General features: G+C 37.1%; 3 protein-coding genes across 3 annotated transcripts; 2 read left to right on the top strand and 1 right to left on the bottom strand.

Annotated features, from left to right (window-relative positions):
• Nucleotides 1–834: 834 nt before the first annotated feature.
• cpox (coproporphyrinogen oxidase) lies at nt 835–8,511 on the top strand. Its single transcript, XM_079638061.1, has 7 exons — nt 835–1,539; nt 2,387–2,530; nt 2,766–2,876; nt 2,968–3,109; nt 3,435–3,653; nt 4,815–4,919; nt 5,613–8,511. The coding sequence occupies exons 1-7, from the start codon at nt 999–1,001 to the stop codon at nt 5,695–5,697; spliced, it is 1,347 nt and encodes a 448-aa protein (XP_079494187.1). The 5' UTR covers nt 835–998; the 3' UTR covers nt 5,698–8,511.
• Nucleotides 7,107–12,688, bottom strand: prrg1 (proline rich Gla (G-carboxyglutamic acid) 1). Its single transcript, XM_079638064.1, has 4 exons — nt 12,575–12,688; nt 11,977–12,020; nt 11,456–11,616; nt 7,107–10,206 (listed from the first exon to the last, which is right to left on the bottom strand). Exons 2-4 carry the CDS (start codon nt 11,984–11,986, stop codon nt 9,733–9,735), a joined length of 645 nt encoding a protein of 214 aa, XP_079494190.1. The 5' UTR covers nt 11,987–12,020; nt 12,575–12,688; the 3' UTR covers nt 7,107–9,732.
• Nucleotides 12,689–14,545: 1,857 nt separating this feature from the next.
• tmem47 (transmembrane protein 47) lies at nt 14,546–22,482 on the top strand. Its single transcript, XM_079638065.1, has 3 exons — nt 14,546–15,048; nt 20,926–21,066; nt 21,513–22,482. Exons 1-3 carry the CDS (start codon nt 14,823–14,825, stop codon nt 21,689–21,691), a joined length of 546 nt encoding a protein of 181 aa, XP_079494191.1. The 5' UTR covers nt 14,546–14,822; the 3' UTR covers nt 21,692–22,482.
• Nucleotides 22,483–22,490: the final 8 nt, after the last annotated feature.

Raw genomic sequence — 22,490 nt, forward strand, 5'->3', positions numbered from 1 at the left:
AGGGACAACAAAGGAGAGTTTGGTTTGTTTTGCCAAATCTTCATGAATAAACAAATTTATGTCCTTAATTTCTCTACTTATTTTACCTTTTTTACATTTTTATTGTCTATTCGTATACTTGATATGCTTTGACAATATTCACATTTTTAACAACCATGCCAAATCTTGTCAACAACATTAGCACAAAGACAACAATTATTGTACGTTATTATTATTATTATTATTATTATTAAGGTATTTATAAAAGGATAGAGCAGAAGGGTTTCAAAACTGGGGCCTGGGGACAAGGGAGTGACGTTTGTGGAAAAGTCTAGAGAAAAACCGAAAATAAATAAATAATAATAAACAAAAAAGTTCTTAGATAGTTATTAGTATATTAAATAGATTAAATTATATTAAAATAAAAAATTATTAATATAAATAGAATTAAAAATTAGATTCAAATTAAATTAACAAAAAAACAATACATTAACTACAGTGAGTATAAATATATAATAATGTAACTGAAACTCATTTTTGATTTATAATATTATTTTTTAAAGTGGGTGTAAAGAGAGATGCCTCATACATTTTAGGATGGGGGTCCTTCACACATTGGCTGATCCTATTTGGGTGTCCGTGGCATCTAAAAGATTGGAAACCCCTGGCATAGAGTATGGATTATAACGTGAAGGGCTTGGCACTTGCGTTTTTAACATTTTTAAAATACTTCCTTTTTAATAATCTCGGAAGTACGTATCATGTTTTAGCTTTTGTGTCACGTCTCTGGTATATGTAGTCCGTATTGAATCGAATGAAGTACTATTTATATGTGGGAAAAACTCAATTTCCCATAATACACCTCGGTTCGCATACAAAAATGAAGACACGCCTCCGCGAGTAGAACTGTTGAAGAAGCTACGTGCAAAATTGCATATAGTTACTTTTCACCCATTTATGATCCTGTTATCAACTCACAGCTCGTGGACAGATACAGTTGTTCTCGCTCAGTAGACAAAATGACTTCTGTAGCTTTGTACACAATAAACAACTCAGCGAGCTCAATAGCAAGACTGTGTCGAGCGTCCCGCTCTGCGCATGGTACTGCCGATTTCCACTCTTTCGTAGCCCGTTACTCTACCCTCCGTAAATGTGCCTTTCTTCCGGGAGGAAAATGGTCATGCATAAGAGCAGGAACGAGACAGATGTCTCAAGCATCGCCAGGGAGGATCTCACTCGGGCGGTACGGTAAAGGTGTATTTCTGGTTGCTGGGGCAGCTGCTGTCACTGGGGTTCTGGCGGCAGGTGTAAGTCACTTTCAGCGGGCGGAAATGGCAACGAAGATATTCAAGGTTGAAGAAGTGGAGGGAGACATGCGGGAAAGATGCAAGTCGTTCATGTCTCCACCAGTCACTGACATCAAGGTCTTAGAGCAGAGGAAAGACGAGATGTGTACGAGAATGGAGATGCTCATCATGGAGACGCAGGCTGCGTTCTGTAAAGCCCTTGAGGAGGTGGATGGAGGAACCTTCAAGGTGGACAGCTGGACTAGAAAAGAAGGTTAGCTCGCTTTTGCTGCCCCACTTCACTAATATTATAACTTTACGGTTTAAATAATATTAAAATATAATGAATTTCTATGCGTGTTATATTTAAAAACATGGTAAGTGTTAGTGTGAATGAAACTTTAAAAATATGTACCATAACATAAGCAAGATAAAGTAGAGCAAACATTATGGTCCAAAGTCCTGTTTTATGTTTAGGGCAAAGTTACAGTATATATAGAGGCCCCTTTTTTTTTCGGATAAGAACATAAAAAAAGAATGTTTTGGTAAATCATAATTATTATTATTTTGTCAGAATTATGGCCTTTTATCTCGTAATTTGTACTATTTTTTTCTCTCAATTTTAATATTCTATCTCATAAATTTGACTTTTTATCTTGTAATTATTACTTGTTTTTTGTCCCAGATGACACACTTTACACTTATACAAGATGTATTCTTCTGTCTAGACTCTAGAGTATGAATTTTATAGTTATTTTGTTATCCAACAAAGTCAGAAATGGACTTCATGATATGACTTTCCAAATGTTCCTTTTAAAACCATAATTACGTATCGGGTTTGCCAATAAATGGCAAAATATTGTGCCAAATTTAGTTTTGGAAACATTCAATTTTGTCGTAATTAACTGATTCTAATTATTTAGTTATCATCGTGCCAAAAATGTGTGCTCTATTATTATATATGATGATAATCTGCTATTAAAATAACCAGTGGTTGAAAAGATTTAGATTTTGCTTTACTAAACCTATAACATTGAAACATTAATACATGAATTATTAGCTAGAAGCTTCATGCTGGTGTTACACTGTAACAAATCATGTTTGTCTTGTGTCTGATAAAGGCGGAGGGGGCATCAGCTGTGTGATGCAAGATGGGAAAGTTTTTGAGAAAGCGGGTGTGAACGTGTCCGTGGTGTTTGGGAATCTCACCGAGGAGGCCGCCAAACAAATGCGCAGCCGTGGAAAAGTTCTGAAAGGGAAAGATGGTGAGAGACTGACTTCCCATTTCGAGGTGAATGCAGAGTGTGACTGAAGGAACCAGTTCCTTAAATCTTCAATTCTACTTCTAGTTTTTCTTTTTGAGCTCAGTTTGAACTGTCAGTGGTCTCAAGGCTTTTACTCTGTGATGATTTGTCATTCGTCATGGGATTGAGCGTGATTGAGAAGATGTGACATGTGATGCATTCGTTTTTACCGTTTAGCATTATCTCTGTGTTCCAGGGAAGTTGCCGTTCTGTGCCATGGGTGTGAGTTCAGTCATACACCCCAAAAACCCCCACATTCCCACAGTGCACTTCAACTACAGATACTTTGAGATTGAGGAAGCAGATGGTGAGAGTTTAGTGAAGTCATTTGAGGCTGTGTGAAGAGAGATGTTGTTATCTGTGTCCACCACCCATCTCGCTCTCCCTCCATCTCTCAGGCACAAAGCAGTGGTGGTTTGGTGGAGGAACGGATCTCACTCCTATTTACATTAATCTGGAAGATGCCGCCCATTTCCACAAGACTTTGAAGAAAGCATGTGACAAGCACCATCCTAAATTTTACCCAGACTTCAAAAAGTGGTAGGAATCTTGTGTGTGTGTGTGTGTGTGAGAATCGGGTGTGTTACAGCTGTTATGGGTGTGTGTCTGGGTGGATTTTAACTGTTCAGCAAAGATAAGATTTCCCATTATTTGAAGTAGCCAGTGTATTGTGTGAATCAACACTTTTGTGTTGTAACATCCTTTTCATTTCTTTCTTTCTTTCTTTCTTTCATGAGAGAGTAGTTCTTCATTTTTGGCATTTCAGGTCATTTTTTATTTAATTTCATTTGTAATTAAATAGGTTTGCTTCCTAAACATTAGGTTAGCTAGCATCAGTAAAAAAAAAAATGTTTTTTTTCTTAAGGTGTGACAACTACTTCTACATCCGTCACCGAGGAGAGACGAGAGGCATTGGCGGGATCTTTTTTGATGATATGGATTCGCCCAATCAGGAGGAGGCCTTTAATTTTGTGAAGAGCTGTGCTAAAACTGTGGTGCCCTGTTACTTGCCCATAGTATACAAACATCTGAATGACTCCTTTACCCCGGAGGAGAAGGACTGGCAGCAAGTCAGGAGAGGCAGGTTAGTTCAAGGGAAAGTCCATACTGATTTGGATTTCTTTTTTATATACACACTACTGTTTATGTATCAATCTTTTCAACGCTGAGGACTATGAAATGTTTCTTGAGCACGAAATCGCCATATTATAATGATTTCTGAAGGATCATGTGACACTAAAGACTGGAGTAATGATGCTGAAAATTCAGCTTTGCCATCACAGGAATAAATTACATTTTAAAATGTATTAAAAACAAAAAATATAAATTATAATATTTCACAATATTACTGTATTTTTGATCGAACATAGCCTTGATAAGAGACTTCTTTCAAAAACATCTTGCTGACCCGAAACATAGTATATAAATATATATTTTTATTGATTAAACGTATAATACTGAAGTACTATTTTATAACCCGTAACATACAGAACTATATTAAAAATTATATAAATAAAAAATATATATAATATAATACAATATAATATATGTGACCCTGGACCGCAAAACCAGTCGCATGTCGCACGGGTATATTTGTGGCAATAGCCAACAATACATTGTATGGGTCAAAATTATAGATTTTTCTTTTATGCCAAAAATCATTAGGATATTAAGTAAAGATAATGTTCCACGAAGATATTTTGTAAATTTCCTACCGTACATATATAAAACATTTATTTTTGTGAGTGAATGCAGCACAATCGCGAACATAAATGGACAACTTTAAAGGCGATTTTCTCAATGTTTCGATTTTTTTGCACCCTCAGATTCCAGATTTTCTAATAGTTGTATCTGAGCCAAATATTGTCATATCCTAACAAACCATAACATCAATGGAAAGCTTATTTATTCAGTTTTCATATGATGCATAAATCTTAATTTAAAAAAATTGACCCATGTGACTGGTTTTGTGGTCCAGGGTCACATATATATATATTTATTTATTGGCTTTTTATTCATTTCAGCACATTCAGATGCTCTTATTATCAATATTAATAATATTTATTTAATAATATTATTTAATTATTAATAAAGACATTAATAATATTTGATAATTCATATAAATATTTTTACAGTAGGATGGTAATATAACATAGTTATGAGACTAAATTGAAGTTGTCTTCAAATGCATGTCATATCAATATAAATGTTCAGCAGGTAACCAAACTCTCTTTGTGTTTCTTAGATATGTGGAATTTAATTTAGTGTATGACAGAGGGGTGAAATTTGGCCTGGCCACACCTGGGTCACGCATCGAGAGCATCCTGATGTCCCTACCGCTTACTGCAAGGTATGAGCAAATGTGTCTATCACGTCAGCTACTGCCTTTTACCGTGGAAGATCCTCTTGAGCTTGTTTTAAAGTTCTTTTTGTGAACTTTGTTTACTTGCATAATTTAAAGGGATAGTTCACCCAGAAATGTAAATTCTATCATCATCATTTACTCACCCTCAGGTTGTTTCAAACCTGTGTGAGTTTCTCACAAAAGAAGATATTTTGAAGAATGTTGGTAACCAGACAGTTTACGGTAGCCATTAACTTCCATAGTATCTTTTTTCCTACTATGGAAATCAATGGCTATCATCAACTGTTTGATTGCCTACATTCTTTGTGTTCAAAAGAAAATAGAAACTCATACAGGTTTGGAATAATGACAGGTGAGTAAATGATGACAGAATTTATTTCTGGGTGAATTATCCCTTTAAATGAGTTATAAAAATTGTTTTAAACCTTACCTTACTCATTGACCCTGTGAAATAAACTCTGGATTTTGCTGTTGTGCCTTTAAGAAAAGCCCTCTTTGAATGTAAAAAGACCTCATATGACAACCACAACAATTATTATTTTCCTCATGATATGACCCTTTTTAAAAACTCAAAGTAATGTTTGAAAGTAGAACTTTTTTGTTTTTCAATGAATGTGTCTACTGTATTTATCTATTGTTTGACATTACAAACTCACTAGCGTACATGTTTCATTTCAGGTGGGAGTACATGCATGAGCCCACAAAAGGCACTAAGGAAGCAGAGATACTGGAGGTCTTACGAAACCCTAAAGAATGGGTATGATTGAGAGGAAGATTCATTCGTCCACTCACCATTATTGGGTGGGAATTGTGAAAATGGAGGGTGGGTTTGTCTCTGGATACCAAACATATCAGCAACCTCTAGATATTAAGATAGAACAACAACATTCAGTAAAATAGACTATGGCAGGACACACTTGACTCATCGGCTCTTTGCTGACTGACTGCTACACTGCACGATTACTGGCTTGGCTGTAATGAACTCTCTATCACTGCCATTGGCTGTATGGATTCACTGGAGAGGCAGTGTTTACTCCTGTGACAGTGTTACTTAGTTACAGCTTTGTTTCTGCTTGCACTGCTTTAATTATGACTACTGGTGTATTCGAAACTGTTAATGACCTTGGTATGCTGTTTTTGAATGGACGTGTCAGCCTCGTATGTCTAAATGGTCATGTTTAACCTGTGCTGTGCAAGCGCCATGCCATTATTGCTTTTCTAGCACAGTTCGTTTTCTTTCTCGCTTCGTCCATTTTTGTGTCCTGTCATGTACTAACAGATCTCTATTCCACTACTGGCCTTTTTTTGTTTTTTTACAGATATTAAAAATATTATAAGAAATATTCTCAGGACATTGTAATGTTGCTATTCTGTGTATTAAAAAAGAATAAAGTGTTTTTAAATGTGGTTTATTTTGGTATACAAATAAAGTAGTCAATAAAGTAGTAAAGGTGTTCATTAACATTAAATCCATTCAGTTCCAACATGGCTGCCAAACGTTCACGTGTAATAAAATCGTAAAAAATGCATTTAAGTTCACATTTGGCATGGTCAAACATTAATGATAATAGCCAAATGTCTTTAAGGCAACAGAACATTAATTTTGTGTGATGATTTCCAGTGTTTTAGCATGCAAATTTGCTCATGCAGTTAATAAGTTACAACTTAGGACTACCTCTGTGTGTTTGTTTGGACGTAGGCAATGTAGTCAACATTTTAAGTGGATCTAAACCTTTCATTAAAGTTATACATGAATTTTGAACAGTACCTGTTCTTGTCATGGGACAACTTTGATAAGCTTGTTTGATCCACATCAAATGTTGACTACTGTATTTCAGGTAGTAAATGTTGTGCATTTTAACATTAATGGATATGTTGAAACTAGACTGAATTTTATAGGAATAATATTAGATCTTAAGACAAACTCATTTGGGTCTATTTAACTTTAGGAATACAGAAAAAAAACAAAGACGTCTATTATCAATCTATTTTCAGGATTCTTTGATAAATAGTAAATTCAAAAGAACAGTATTTATTTTAAGTAAAAATCTTTTCTAACAATGTAAAATACTTTACTGTCCCTTTTTGATAAATATAACGTGTCCTTTCTGACTAAAATGAAACATTTGAAACAGTAGTTTCCCGAGCAGTGGAAGAACAAAGTCAGAGGACTGAGGCCCACATTTTTTTTATTACAAATAAAAAGTCAAACTCAATCATTACAAAAAATTAAATTTGTTCTTAACACATTTATATATACGTTTTTTAATCTATCTCTGAGTAAGGCTTAAGCAATAAACACCACCACGGTCACTCCTAACTACCACAGAAATATCAGCCTGCAAATATACAGCAACTCCAGCCAAACTTGCAACATCATCAGACTGTATTTCAAGTGACGGTAGTCTTATTTCATAACATCTTTAAAAACACAAACAATTTTAGGCAAAGACTGTTTTGATTTTCACGAAGCGTTCTTGAGTTAGTGCTGGTGATGTATTTTATTGCATATTTATGTAAGCCGAGCATGTCGTTGATGAACTGAAAATATAAACCGTAGAAATCCAACAGCCTTGCCACATTTTTCCATTAATATTCCTTTACACATTAAATAATATTCCTTTACTAAGAGCAATCGGTGCCCTGAAAAAAGTGCATTCACTCATAGTTACTGAATAAATACAAAAGCATTGACTGTTTTCCATTATATTTCCCCCCCACACACCCATAAACACACACTTTCCTGATATTTAATACTGAATGTTTCCCCGTCAAGTTTTTCCTTTTATTTTTAGGGGACGGCTTGTTCCCTAATTTGATCCTAATCTTAAATTCTCTTGGTTTTTCTTTAGTGTAGCTGGGGCCTGAGGTGAAAACTAGAGTAGGAAACCAAGATTTTTTTTTTTTTTTTTTTTTTTATATGAACTAAAAGGTGTCTGCTTGCTGTTAAACACAAACAAGCCCAACCTGAAAGCTAGTGTCAAATTTCGATATTTGTTTAACAGTCTGAAACTTTTCACCAGGCAGGCAAAATCAGTAACACATTACTTGAATCCTTTATATATAATGAATTATTTATAAAAAAAAGTATTTTTAATGCATTAATTATGCCTTGTAAAGCACCTTATGGTCTCATGAATAAGTGCAACCACAGTCATAATACATTATCTATTCATTGTTACAAATGTACAAAATATAATGTATTAAAACATGACAAAACCCATTTGAGATGTAACAAAGAATCTGCAAATATAATGCATTTTAACTTTTACAATTATTTATGAAAATATACAATGCATTAAAATATACACTATGAAACCCTTTATAATGCATTATACATAAAGGCTTCAGGTGAAGTGTTACCAAAAAATCATTTGTCATGGAGAAAAGAGTTATGCTTTGTGAACCCTATTTATAGTGGGAAACAGCTGCTGCTAGTTCTCACATTGTTAATTCAAATGTAGCACAATTCGGACCCAAAACTATAGTGTGAATGGCTTGACATCGTTTCAAACAATCTAATCAAGTGCGAAATCAGCCTTCAACAAGTAAAAAGCTTGGTCAATAATTGTTAGAGGTTAGAGAAACAAAACACAAGTTATGTACTCTAAAACAAATCTAAAAGAAAGTATGCACACAGCTCACAACAAACAACAAGCATGCTTCTTGTTCCTTAATAATCACCTCCACCGGAGCATTTTTCTTGCTTGCTCTAGTATTCCCAGCTTGGGATGCTTCATATGCCTGCTTAATCCTTGGCCACAATAAATTTCACAAGGCTGTGACCATGTAAACTGCTCCAAAAATATGGAGAAAAGAGAGCACTGTTGCATAGACCATTTAGTTAACATGTCTTTCCATGGAACTCAATGTGGTTTAACTGCAATGACTCAAACCACACTTGTACAATACAATAGCTCAGTATTGTATTTTCCTACAGCATATACGAGTCAAAACGTCACACACGCTGACGACTCAGGCTGAATCAGAAACCATGATGCTACATAAAATCAGGATTTGTTAAGTTATGCTTGAAACAGCATTGCGGATAACATTGACCAAACATTGTAATTGGTTATCCACTCAGCTGAAAAGTTCCAACATGTTAACTAAATCTAACACAGTGTTTAAAACCTCAACTAGAGACCCAAAATCAATGTTGCATTGATGCTGTGAGTCCAGTGCATAAAGGCGTCTATGCAATTACAAAGGTTACAGAGATAGCCTAAGCTAAAATGGTTATCTCTGAAGGTTACAATGAACCTTAAATTATGGCATGTCAGTAAACATTAAAATGTACAACTTCCTGAAAATATTGTGCAATTTTTTTTCCTCCACTGAATCTTAAGATTTAGTATTATAGTTCTAAATGGTCCAATAAGAGGCCACAACTGAAGAAAAAAATGTTTAGCTCATTTCTTAGTAGTAAGTCATACTAGGAAGAATGTGTGTGAGTTGTTCATGTTTGAGTATTTCCTTGTCATTGGATTTGGGCTTGGGTCAAGATTCAAGCTGTCATGAGTTCTGCGATCATCTCTGAAATTAAAGATATCTGCAGCAGTGTGTGTGTGTGTGTGTGTGTGTGTGTGTGTGTTCACTACTCACTGTTTTTAATGTGTGTGCACTAATTTGAATGGGTTAAATGCAGAGGACAAATTCTGAGTATGGCCTTCATGTCACTTCTCCTCTTTCTTTTTTTTTAGCTTTAGTTTTGTTAGTGCTGGAATTGAAAATAAAGCCTGTCATGGAATAGTGAAGTTGTAAAAAAAATATGCAGTATTGGTGCCTGGAAGATGCATCACTTTCCCTGGGAGATGACAACCGTGCTACCGTGGTTACTGATGATGTCTTCATATTGTGGTGGAGGCTCTGCTTCAATCTGTATATCTGTATGGCCCACGGCTTCCTCATATGAAGGGGGCGGGTCACCCCGACTGCCCCGCCCAGGTGTGAGGTCAGCGCCGGGGTAGGCGGGGCTACTGTGGGCACTGATCTCGGAGTGAGGACTGATGTCACGATGGTAGTCCCGACCCCACTGGTCCATTGACACCACAGATAAGGTTGTGTCTCTTTGTGGACGCCCAATGGCAGGGCTTTGCTGGGATCTTTTGCGTGAGTGACATCTCCACACTGTGATGGAAACCGCAGCAATGAGCAGCAAAACCAGCAGCAGCGGTAAGATCAGGTACAGGGAATGAACGCCACCAGCGATGGACTCCAGTCCTCCAGGCCTAGGGCTGCTCTCACGCTGGTACTCCTCCCAGAATCGCCTCTGTAAGGGTCACAAGGTGAAAGAAACACAAAACAACATAAGAACACTGTCTGCATTAATGTAAATAATAAGCAAAAGCCATTTGTTTGTATTCTAAACAAAAACCCCACAATGTCATTCAGACCAATAATAACCAAGACCTTGCACACCAACACAAAGCAATGACTGTGCACCATACAGAACTGAATTGAGAACGCCTTTTGAATTACACTTCAATCACTGAATTTGAATCAAGATAGCAGACATGATGTAGAATTGCACTTCGTATTTGAATAAAGAAGTACAATTAAATTGTATTGACAATTCAAAAAGTAATTCTGGAGAAAACTTTAACTAGTAAAGTCTATTAATAGTAAATCTTGGCTTAGGCCCCGTTTACACTAGTGCGTTCTGGATTTAGAACGCATAACTTTTGCTAAGATTACCCCTGGTGTCTACACTACTCTGGAGTTTTCGACCCTCGAAAAAGGAGGCTTTTGGAAATGCTGCACCGTTTTAAACAAATGCTATTGTTAGAAAAATCACAATAGACCTTTTTCACAGACTGTGAGGATGCGTTTTAATGGTCATCAGCAACGTAAATATTTTGTTATTCTGTTTTTTTTATACATACATTAAAAATAAAAAAATAAAAAATATATATATATATATTATTTTTTTCATGTATGTACATTTATAACACTATACTTATTTTACCTTTGCATCAAATTACACAAAAAAAAACAACAACTAGTTTTTCTAATACAGCGGCTGTGAGTGACGGTAAAGTTGACGTCTTTCTCTCTTCTGACTGCCGTTATCAATCTCTCTCTATTTTTCACTCTTTTTGAAAGTTGTCAAAAACTATTGTGGAGGTTTCCTTTTGCTATTTGAGCAAATGGGAACACAAACAAATATTTAATGTAGTCTCTCATTTACCACTATAGAAGTTTACCCAAATATGATCAAATCAACCAGCCTTACCCTGGACTCAACAAATGCACACATTACGCCATTACATATTCAGCATTCTTCTGTAATTGTGTATATACAGTGTAAACTCCTGCAAGAACACACAACCCAAACATCCTTAATCTGAATAACACATAATTAGCCATCCCGAGGAAATGTGAACCCAGTGAGACTTTCCTGTCGATAATGCTCACTTCCTGCTAAGAGGAAATGCCACAGAGCGGAAAGACTGAGGAAGTAGTGTTCAAGTTTATGCAACAACAATAAAAAAAGGAGTACAAATCTACCCCAAACTCACAGTTTTCTCATCATTCTCAAATGCCTCCCTGGCTTCTTCATAATTGCAGATTTCCTCCCTGCATTCCCGCTGGATGTTCCCTTGTTTCATCTCCTCCAAGAAGAAGTTTGCTCTCGGGAGCCTCCGCAGCACCGAGTGTGCGGCATCTGCTGGCAGGAACACTGGTGGAAATACAAACAATAAGCGTACAGAAACAAGGAGGGGGCTGACCAAGTAATTTCTTTGAAATGCCAGTTCCTCCCTGGCACAGGAAGTTGGAAAAATAGTAGCCCGCTGTTTCTCAACATTGAGAGTGGGAGAAATAAAACCGATGCTATATAGTGAGCCATAAATACCAGATTAGTCTCATGGATTAAATATTAGAGGCACTATGTAGGCTGAGGATAATGGATAACATCCATTATCACTAGCAGGCTCAGCATACATACCCACTAGTACCTTAGCAACGTTTAGAAACACAAAATAGCGTCCTTGAGAATATCACATAGTCTCTGGCCGAAATAAAGCATAGAAGGACTCACCAGCTCCCATGATTCCTGCAGCTTGTTAGAGAGGGAAACTGGACCTTGAGAATGACAGAACAGACACCCACATTTAATCAACGACCACACATTTATATCACTTGTGCTTATTCCTTTTTTTAGTATCTCAAATTCAAAACAACAGGAACATTCCAGATGAATTTAGACATAAAACACTACAAAACGGAGTTCATATGTTAAATTACAATAAACAACAAAAACATGTCCAAAAACATAAATCATTCTGTATGTCTCAAGGACTGTTAGCTTACTAGCATGCATAGGACATATATTTAACCAACGGCTCACGGAAAAAAAACGGCCACGTTTTGACAAGCACAAAACGACTGTTATTTCACTATATCGAAACGTAAAACTGCCACCTCGAGACATTAAAAACATGACAAGCATACAGAATAGTGTCGCTAATTCAGTCCGATGACTATCGACTGAAGCTTGTCGACGGGGTTTTCTACATAAAAAACACACAAATTAATCTAACCATTGACGCGTCCGAAGCTATGCCTTTTGTATGTAATATTTAGAAAAAGCTGCGACTTTAAATTAGATTAATAAAATATGCAAAAACTGTGTTTACCCGTTCCACCCAAACGTGTAACGCCTAGTCCCAATGTCCTGATTTGGCGCATGCGCAGTCAGCAGCAGCCAGAATGAACTGACCAGAGCAGAGCAGAGCCACCATGGCTGACGCGGGTTTCGGGGCGTGCGTGAGAGTAATTATTTACAGAACTTTGTAAATCCCCTTTTTTTTGGTTGATATATGAGACAGGAAGAAACGAGTATAAATTAGGGTTATATCAGCTTTCACAGCGGCTTGTCAGAAAAGACAAACTGAATTACATAGGCATATGCATGAATTGAGTGGGCCATTCTAAGTTGGTTGTGGTGAAACATTTTATTGCTTATTAAGCAATAAGAGTGCCTGTTACTCTTTTCCATATTATTCTCTAAAAAATAATTTGAATTACATTCAAAATGTGCTTTATTGGCAAGACAAAACCAATAGCTTGTTGTAGGCTGGTATGAAAATTGTGTCATCAATTGTCAAAAATGTGTTAAAAAAAAGATTAAATCCCAACTGTAGGCTACAAATAAACAATAGTAATTAATAAAATGGAATATTAAAAAACAGATCTAAAAATTATCAATTTAATTTTAAACGAATTAATTGTTAATTGTTAATGTTAACAAGTTAATATAAACAAAATATAAATATAATTAGGCCAATGTGTTATAGGCTAATGTGAATACGTTCCGTGAATTATTTTAATTTCTTCTGATTCTTTTAATTTCTATGTAAAGCACTTTGAATTACCACTGTGTATGAAATGTGCTATATAAATAAACTTGCCTTGCCTTGCCTTGATGGAGATACAAGATGTGTCCCAATTCAAAGACAGCATCCTTCGAGCGAGGGACTCGGACTGCAAAGGCCATGATGCAGGGCGGACTCAGCGTTGTTTTAAATGGGACAGCTAGCCTAGAGAGGACTGCTCTTGTCGCCTAGCAACTGTGACGGCTGTCGTTGATGAGTGACAGTAACGTTGGTAGGCTACTGGACTTTTTTGAAAGTTATTCAGAAACTGTCTAAATATGTTCACCATGGATTATTTCTGTAGGCTATATATATAATAAAGAGTATAGGCTATATGCAATGTTGCAATGCAATGTTCAGTTGTGTACAAGTGACTCTATGTCTGGTATTATTTGAATTTTGAAATGTCTCCGTGTGCCTGGTAAAATGGTCTCATTCTCCCAGCCACAGTTAGGCCTACAATTAAACATCCAAGAAGTTCTAGAAGATGAGAAATATTGTAGGCTATTATTATTTTTGGAAGTCAGTGTGCCCTCAACTATCTAGTTAACGTTACCAACATTCTTCAAAATATTTTCTTTTGTGTTCAAAAGATTAAAAAAAACTCATACATGCTGGGAACAACTTGAGGGTGAGTAAATTATGACATAATGTATTCTACATTATCCCTTTAACGGTACCAGTTCGGAACGGACTGTTCGAAAGAATCGATTCGCTGAAAAATGTCAGACGTCCGGTCACTTCTCTCACACCTTTCCCCCCTCATTTGCGCCTTTCTCCGATTCTCTTTCTTTCTTTCTTTCTTTCTTTCTTTCTTTCTTTCTTTCTTTCTTTCTTTCTTTCTTTCTTTCTTTCTTTATCTTTATTTATGTTTCGTTCTCTCACATACACGCACATTGACTAATTAATGTGTCTTTTAAAAACTATAATGAAACAACTTTCTCACCAATTATTTCGAGCAAATGAAACACTGACTGCTGTGGGATTATTTGCCACTATGTTGGATAACATGTGATGAATATGAATGCTATCCAAAATTTTGTGGGAAAGGGAAAGCATTTAGCCTACATATTTCATCGAAATATGTTAGCTATAGGCTAGCCTATAAACAAGACACATTCAAAAAAAAAAAAATTTTTTACCATGGTAAATAAAACAAAGATTATTGGCACATTTTACACATCATGGTACACATTTTACAAGAAAAGTGTCCGTTCAACGTGTCAGTGAACTGTTCATTTCGGTTTGTAAACGAATCGTTCAGACGAGGCACGGGTCAGCTCTAGGCACTAGGACCCTGCAGGTGCGAGATTTTTCAATAATGTGCAGTGCAGTCGCGTTCACAGGAGCGCGAGGGCAGCTGTTACAGCGTCCCTCTCGCGCAACTGCTCCACAATCTTCAAAACACTGATCGCGAATACGGATCCAAAGACATTGTCTGTGATCATCGTTCCTGGCTTCTCCGCGACGCAGGGCAACATCACTCCTCATCGCCGCGCATCCAGCCGACATGGCCTCATCCGTGAGCGGAGCGGAGGAAGTGCGCGTGTCGGCGTTGACGCCCCTGAAGTTGGTGGGTCTGGTGTGTATTTTCCTCGCGCTCTGCCTGGATGTCGGGGCCGTACTGAGTCCAGCGTGGGTCACCGCGGATGACCAGTACCACCTGTCCCTGTGGGAGTCTTGCTGGAAGCCCGCTGCCTCCGCGACCTGGCGGTGCAGCAGCACGCTGGGGACCGGTGAGTAAGACCCGCTACTTTTGCAACTTTGCAATAAACATTTTTTCAGACAGGATGAGCTGCAGATACATAATTTAAGATGCAGGAAAAAAAAAAAGTGTTCAGTCTTTTTAACTTTAGTGAGCTGTGCATCATGGCCCTGGAGGCTCATCTTTGATTTATGAGATGACAAAAGGGGCCCGTCGCTCCCTAGCGCATCATTATCACTCATTGTTCAGCTCACGCTAAACCAGCTCTTATGAAATACCCTACCGAGAAAATAGAAAAAGTATAGAAAAAATATATATTTTAATTTCTTAGACAGGTTAAAACAGATATGACAAGTTGTTTTAATGTTTACTCCTTTAAATGCATTGTTACTTGTATCCATTTCAGCCAATAGCCTACGTATTTTTAAGAGCCCATACTAATACCTTATGTAACACAAGTATCTATTCCAGTTGTTCCTCGTTAAATTTTTGTCTCAATTGCTTTTTTTCTTACTTTAGTTAAATTAAAAATATTTTAAGTACCAGGAACAATTGCAATAAATAGTCAGAAATGAATAGTTGATTTCTAATATTTGCTTCTAGCTAATGAATAAGTATAATGTATAGATAGGAAGTTTAAAAAGATAGTCACTGATTAAGTATTTAGTAATTGAAAATAAGTCTTCGTTTAAAGGAAACCATGCAGCTTGAGGCTTGAACTAATGTTTTTTTTGGGGGGGGGAAATAACCTTGAATTTGTTCTGTTTGATCAAAAAAGACTCTTCAGCCTACAGCAAGCCAGGATTAATTCATTAGAGACAATGTTTGTGAAGGATGCTTCATTAATTAATTGATATTGATCCTTAACATTTAATAGCACGCTGCATTTTATTCACAGCTTGTTTGGTGGAAAGGCTTTTGGATGATGTGGGAATGTGTGATGGAATCGGTGGTCCAGCTGGGGTTTCATTCTGCTTTTGTTGTCTACAAAATGAGCCTTTGTTAATGTCTCCTCACCGGCCAAGGAGTGAGGTTAAGTTTGAGAGGAGAGCTCCCTAGAGGCCCTAATGTGGACAGATTAGTTACCAAGGAAACAAGTGCTGCATTCTAGAAATGTCATTTTGCCTTGAAAAAGAAACTTCCCTTCTGGCATGTGTGAAGGTTTGTTAGCGAATAAACTGCAGTTTGGCGGTAGTTCCTTGCATATCCATTTCATATGCTAGTGTACAGTTACAGTATTCATTGGCACATTTTTTTCATAGTACAGTCTCGGAAAAGCAAAAAGCAGTTAGGATTTAAGATGTTATTTTAGGTCTTCTTTGCAATGACAACTTGTTTGGCTCTGGACCTTGTCCCGTCATTTTTAAAAAGCACAGTTTGACTCCATATAAAGTCATGAAGCCCCAGTCAAAATACCAAAGGAGCGGCCTGTGTGAATGGCTTTCCTCTGCAGCGCATTATTGATTTGGGGCTTTAATCAGTCACTCCATTTCCTCTGTGTTTTCTCTGTGTCATGCACTGTGCATTAAACTAAATCTCATTAGCTGTGCAATTACCGGCGGACTCCACAGTCTTCTATGAACCAGCATATTTGCTTCCTAACCTTTCATTGAGTCCAGCGCATCCTTTTTTAGTTTATCTCTGTCAATTTAACAACATAGATATGTTAACATAAACAAACTCCTTTTTACATGCACACATGCACCAGAAACCCGAGGTTGTGAAAGCTCTCGGGGAGAGATAATCGCAAACAACAGGAATGTGGTGAAAGTGTGTGAGAGTCTTTTTGTGCGGATGTTATGCTCGACTGGAGAAGAGGCAGCGGTTCGATGTAGAGTCTGTGGCGCGCTATACACCAATTTCTCTCCCTGTCTGCGAATGGCGAGGAATGTGGAGACTTTGTGTCTTATTGACGGAATTCGGTTTCTCATCTATGACATTGGACTTCTGTTTTTACCCTCATCACGGTATCAGATTGAAAGAACTTGCCAAGAGGCACTTGGTTGCTGAAAAACAGATTATAGTAATGAATGTTTTGATTTTTATCTCGTATCCTCATTTCCATCTGTAGTCCTGCAGGGTTTTTTGTATAAGCTCTATTCTGCCGGAGACCCCTCAGACGTAGACCTCAAGGTTACATAAAGTCGAAATCTTTTTCTCGGATGGGGGAAAGACACTCTTGTTGATGATTCCCAGGCTTTTGGTGGCTATCCAGAGAGGTCGGAGGTCGAGCAGTTAGAGTTTTATTTTTATATAGAAGCAGCAGCTCTTGTTTTCATACATCTCTCTCCAACTTCCTGCGGTGACAGACATATTTATTACACATTATGCCAAATCATAAACCGTATTTGGTAAAAGGGTTTGTTTATGTTCAAAACTATTGTACGGTGGAATGGAGCTGAAGTAGCCCAGAGCAGCTCTCAACCATCTCTGAAAATCATGTTTTGACATGATTTAGTGCTAGAAATGATTATTTTCCAGCAGAGAAAATTATAGATCATTTCCCCAAGCTGATGAAAATGTTTCTATTTACAGATATCAGTGTGTAATAACAAAACCCTGTGACAGGATCCAGTGCTTTTATGGTTTCATTTAAACAAACAGCCATTGAGGTCTTATGAAATGTTACCTTCAGTAATTGAGTCATTTATCACATGATGACTAAACAAAAACATCATATAGTCTTTGTTTTAGTGTGTGTGTGTGTGTGTGTGTGTGTTTGTGTGTGTGTGTGTGTGTGTAGTTTCGAACATAAAACCCTTTTACCAAATACGGTTTATGATTTGGCATAATGTGTAATAAATATGTGTGTGTGTACCGTATATATATAATTTCAGCAATTTCTCTAACTTCTCAAAACAATTCTTCACAAACTTATTTGTTAACAAAATACATAAATAATCATAATATATGACAGAGTCAGAATTTAGTGTGCTGTTGTTGCCCTCTTTTATAAAAAAAGTAAAATAAGACATTGGTCATGTTTTAGAGGAATTTCGTTTGACATAATTAATGAGTAATGGTTGCTGCAATGCTCTTGTTTAACTTGTGTAACAGTGCAAACACTCTGTGTGACTGGTTTTATTTATGATGCGTAGTGTTCCAATAGATTGTTTGCTTGCACTTGAATAATAGAAAATGAATTAAAACTTTTTTAGATGTAAGGTAGCACTGATAAAACATACTACTTGTTTGTTTTTTTGGTTTACCAGTTAGGCTATTTTCTCGATTCCCCATATTGAAAAGCTAAATAAAAAACAACAAAAGTTTTCTATAATTTAAAAAAAAAGAAGTGTTTTAGGTGAGTTACTTAAACGTACCTTTCTGTAAGTTACATTGATTTGATAGTAGGTGACTTTATGATTCATTGAACCATTCATTCACCCTATTTGTTCAAGAACATTCATGATTGAAACAAATGTCTTTATGAGCGTATCATTGAATCGTCCACTCAATCAATTTGTCTACTGATTCATTCATAATTCAAATCAATTGACTGCCTTTATGAATGAGTCATTGAATTATTCACTCAGCCAACTCATTCCTAAACACTGCTGCATATGAAATGGCATACTTCCCTACTATACAGTAGGCAAAAAACAGTTTGTGACAAAAGAAGCATGTCAGAATTCAAAGTACTCATTAAAGAGTAGGCAAATAGTAGCTAGATGACCTACTTACTAGGTGTTACCACTAACTAGGTGTTAGTGAGGCCAGTGTGGGACCTAACACCCCAGTGTAGTGATCGGGACACTATACTGACAAAGAGCACCGTCCTTCGGATGAGACGTAAAGCCAAGGTCCTGACTCTCTGTGGTCATTAAAAATCCCATGGCATTTCTCGTAAAGAGTAGGGGTGTCCTGGCCACATTCCACCCATTGGCCCTTACCAATCATGGCCTCCTAATAATCCCCATCCATTGAATTGGCTCTATCTCTCTCCTCTCTCCACCTGTATCTGGTGTGTGGTCAGCGCACTGGCGCCGTTGTACTGTGGCTGCTGTCGCATCATCCAAGTGGATGTTGAGGAGACCCCGACATCATTGTAAAGCGCTTTGGGTGTACAGTAGTACATATAAAAGCGCTATATAAATGCCTCATTCTATTCTATTCTACTTCTTCCGGTGAGATTCTGAAGTGCGCATGCAATGCACACTTTACTATCCCATGAGGCCACATGAGAGGATTTGTGAATGGCAGTAAAGCGACGTAACTGACGGTGGTAGGTCACATGATAATGAAGACCTGGCGAATGTAGTTAATTCAAATTACATTTATACTACACACATTCATACTATATAGAACATACTTTTTTAGCAGTTGTGAAGTACTACACTGTAAAAAAAAATTTGGTTTAACTTAAAAAAGCAAGTTACCTTGTTGCCTTAAAATTTTGAGTTTGTTGCAATTAAAAATGTAATTAATTTAAAATTAACAATAAGAATGGTTTAATAAACAGAAACTCAAAATAGTATGTTATCTTCACACATTAGTTATCGAAGTTGATTTGACAAAAGATAAAAAGTTGTAATAACAAATCATGAAAATATTTTTTTACAGTGTACCTACTCAACAGAGTATGCAATGTTGGACGCAGCAACTGTCTTTATGAGCAAGTCATTTAATCATTCGCTCAACCGATTCGTTCACAAACACTGATTCATTCATGATTCAAAAAAAGTGACTGTCCTTACAAGTGAGTCTTAGAATCATTTGCTTAACTAATTCATACAAAAACACTGAATCATTCACAAACACCATAACTATGTGTTGCTTGAGAGATGCATTTTATTGTGGCATTGTTTGGATCTATTTTAGTTGACGGAGCAAAAATTTAAAGTAATTGGCAATAATGTCTCCAAAATGTAAGTTACTTACTACTAACTTATCTGAACAATTTGTCATATTGAGTTATAAATAATTTAATGACTGTTTGAAGAAGAAAAAAACTCCCTCAGCCCACGTAACTAAAGAAACTTTGCGAGTCACTCCTCAGAGATTGTCTACTAATGCGTTTCTCCTTTGCCTAACTAATGAGATTCCTCAGGAGTTGTCCTAAAGTGCATGTGAGATTCCACACATTTACTCTCATGTCGTCAGATATGGAAGCAGGCATACTGTTTCAGGCACCTCCTCTCTGACTCTTTCTCCTTGCCCCCTCCCTCACTCCTGCGTTCCATGGAGGATTCAGCGCTATTTCTGGGCCCTACTCTAGCTGAGTGTCTCAGAGTGCTTGAATGAAAAGCAGAAACAAGATGGGCTGAAGGAGAGAGAAAAGGGGGGAGGAATACATTACGCGATGCCCCATTTAGCCCACCAGAATTGTCGATAAGCTCTCTGCTGCCCGCAGAGGTTCATTCTTTCAGTTACGCAAACCCAAGATGTAAGTGTTCCAAGTGAGCCATTCTGTAGGCATGTGTGTATTAACTTTTTCATGTTTAGAGGCTCTGTAAAAAGAACAGTTTAAGGGGCCATTCACACAAAACTATTTTTTTTTCTATGTAAACATGCGCTAGATGGATGTCTTAAATCTGTCATTTCTTTTTTTACTCGACCTTATGTCATTCCAAACTCATTCAGAGAAATTCTGAAGACTATTAGTCACCGTTTTCCATGCAATTACAGTGTGAAGACTGCAACTTTAAAGCTTCAAAAAGGACAAAAAGTGGTTGATATTTCAAGTCTTCTGAAGCCATTGATTATCTTTGTTTGAGAAACAGACCAAATTGTTAGAATTTTGTATTTTTTAAATTAAACTTGAAGGTTTCTTTGGCGTTTAAATGAGTTGTATATCCCATGATAATTTACTTTCATTGGATATAATGTGCTTATATAATATAATACATGCAATGTAATGCGATATGAAACTGATCTACTGTTTGTGTTTTTATGTATTGATTTAATGCAGACTGGCAGATTGCCACATTGGCTTTGTTGTTGGGTGGAGCTTTCCTTATCCTCCTTTCCTTCCTGGTGGCCCTGGTGTCTGTCTGCATTCGCTCCAGGAGACGCTTCTACCGACCGGTCGCAGTTATGCTCTTTGCTGCAGGTGAAATAGACACACACACACACACACACTTATGTTTAAGACATTAACAAGTTGGCTTCCCATTTCTGTTCTCCACATTTAAAATGTGTTGTCGACTCTAAGACGCAATTGCTGCGGCTAATAGACCAGGAAACAGCAAATGCATTTGCATCCAAACTGTTTTTTTTTTCCCCAAGCCACATCACACAGCTGCCTCAGTAATCAGTCGTTCTCGATATGAAAGCATCACAGGGAAAAGATGTAAGGTATATCTAAAACAGACATTTTCTCAACTCTTTTGAGAAGATTTTTTACATGGCTTTGAAGTTGGCTCTTGCTCACTTTGTAGAGGAACTTATCAAGGAATAAAGCCCATTGAGGATTTAGAAGACTTTTAATGTTCTTAACCTACTTTTGTCTCTTTGATGATTGCACATTTCATTGCCAGTGCTCCTTGTTTCTCGCAGTGGTCCTACAGGCCTGCTGTCTGGTGCTGTATCCCATCAAGTTCATCGAGACCATCAGTTTGAGAATATACCATGAGTTTAACTGGGGCTACGGTCTGGCCTGGGGAGCCACCATCTTCTCCTTCGGAGGAGCCATTCTCTACTGCCTGAACCCTAAGAACTACGAAGATTACTACTAAACATGCTCCAACACCCACAATGCACTTCAATGTCCTCTTCACTGTTGTGATAGCAGCTCATGCACTGAACATTTGTTCGGAACCTGCTCTTGTCGCAAACACACAGACCCTCAAAATGCAGGGCAATGCCGAGCTGTTAAGATACGTACATGCATTCTTTTTTTCCTCAAACTACTATCATTCAATTAAACCTCTTCATCAAACTCTCATTCTTCTCCCTCTCTCTCCTCGTGCTATTCTAACACTACTGATCGTCACATGAGCATCTGACATTCCTGTCAACCTATGTTCACAGGAATACTGCCAGTCTGTGATGTAATCAGTGGAGAATCCTCCATCTGTGGTGGGATCTGAAACACGGCAGACAGAAGCCTTCAAATCTGACAGAATAAAACTGTGCCATGATAGGAACATTCATTTTGAGACTTGAAAGATAGATGGTATAAAGGCAAAATATCCTGCTTAGAATGCATCCAAGAACATAAGCTTTCATGCAATTTGTCAAAAAGAAAGATATTAGTCAGCCAAACTTAAGTTCAGTATAATATAGGTATACTGTATATAATATAATATCAGTATAGTATAATGATAAACTGGTCATAAAGTCCTTACACTTTAAGGTGCGGTCACATTAGCAAAATCTGAGAAGTCACTTTCAAAATAAGCAAATTTCCAGTACTCAACAATTTTACGTGGAAAATTTGAACCATTTCAAAATCTGCATGGGGAAATCTTTCGCCTCAAGCTAAATTCCTGAATGCATCCTAAATGCTTAATTCAAACATAAATTCTTTCAAAT

Source organism: Phoxinus phoxinus, assembly GCF_949152265.1.
Source record: "Phoxinus phoxinus genome assembly, chromosome: 15".
In the NCBI taxonomy this organism is placed as follows: domain Eukaryota; kingdom Metazoa; phylum Chordata; class Actinopteri; order Cypriniformes; family Leuciscidae; genus Phoxinus; species Phoxinus phoxinus.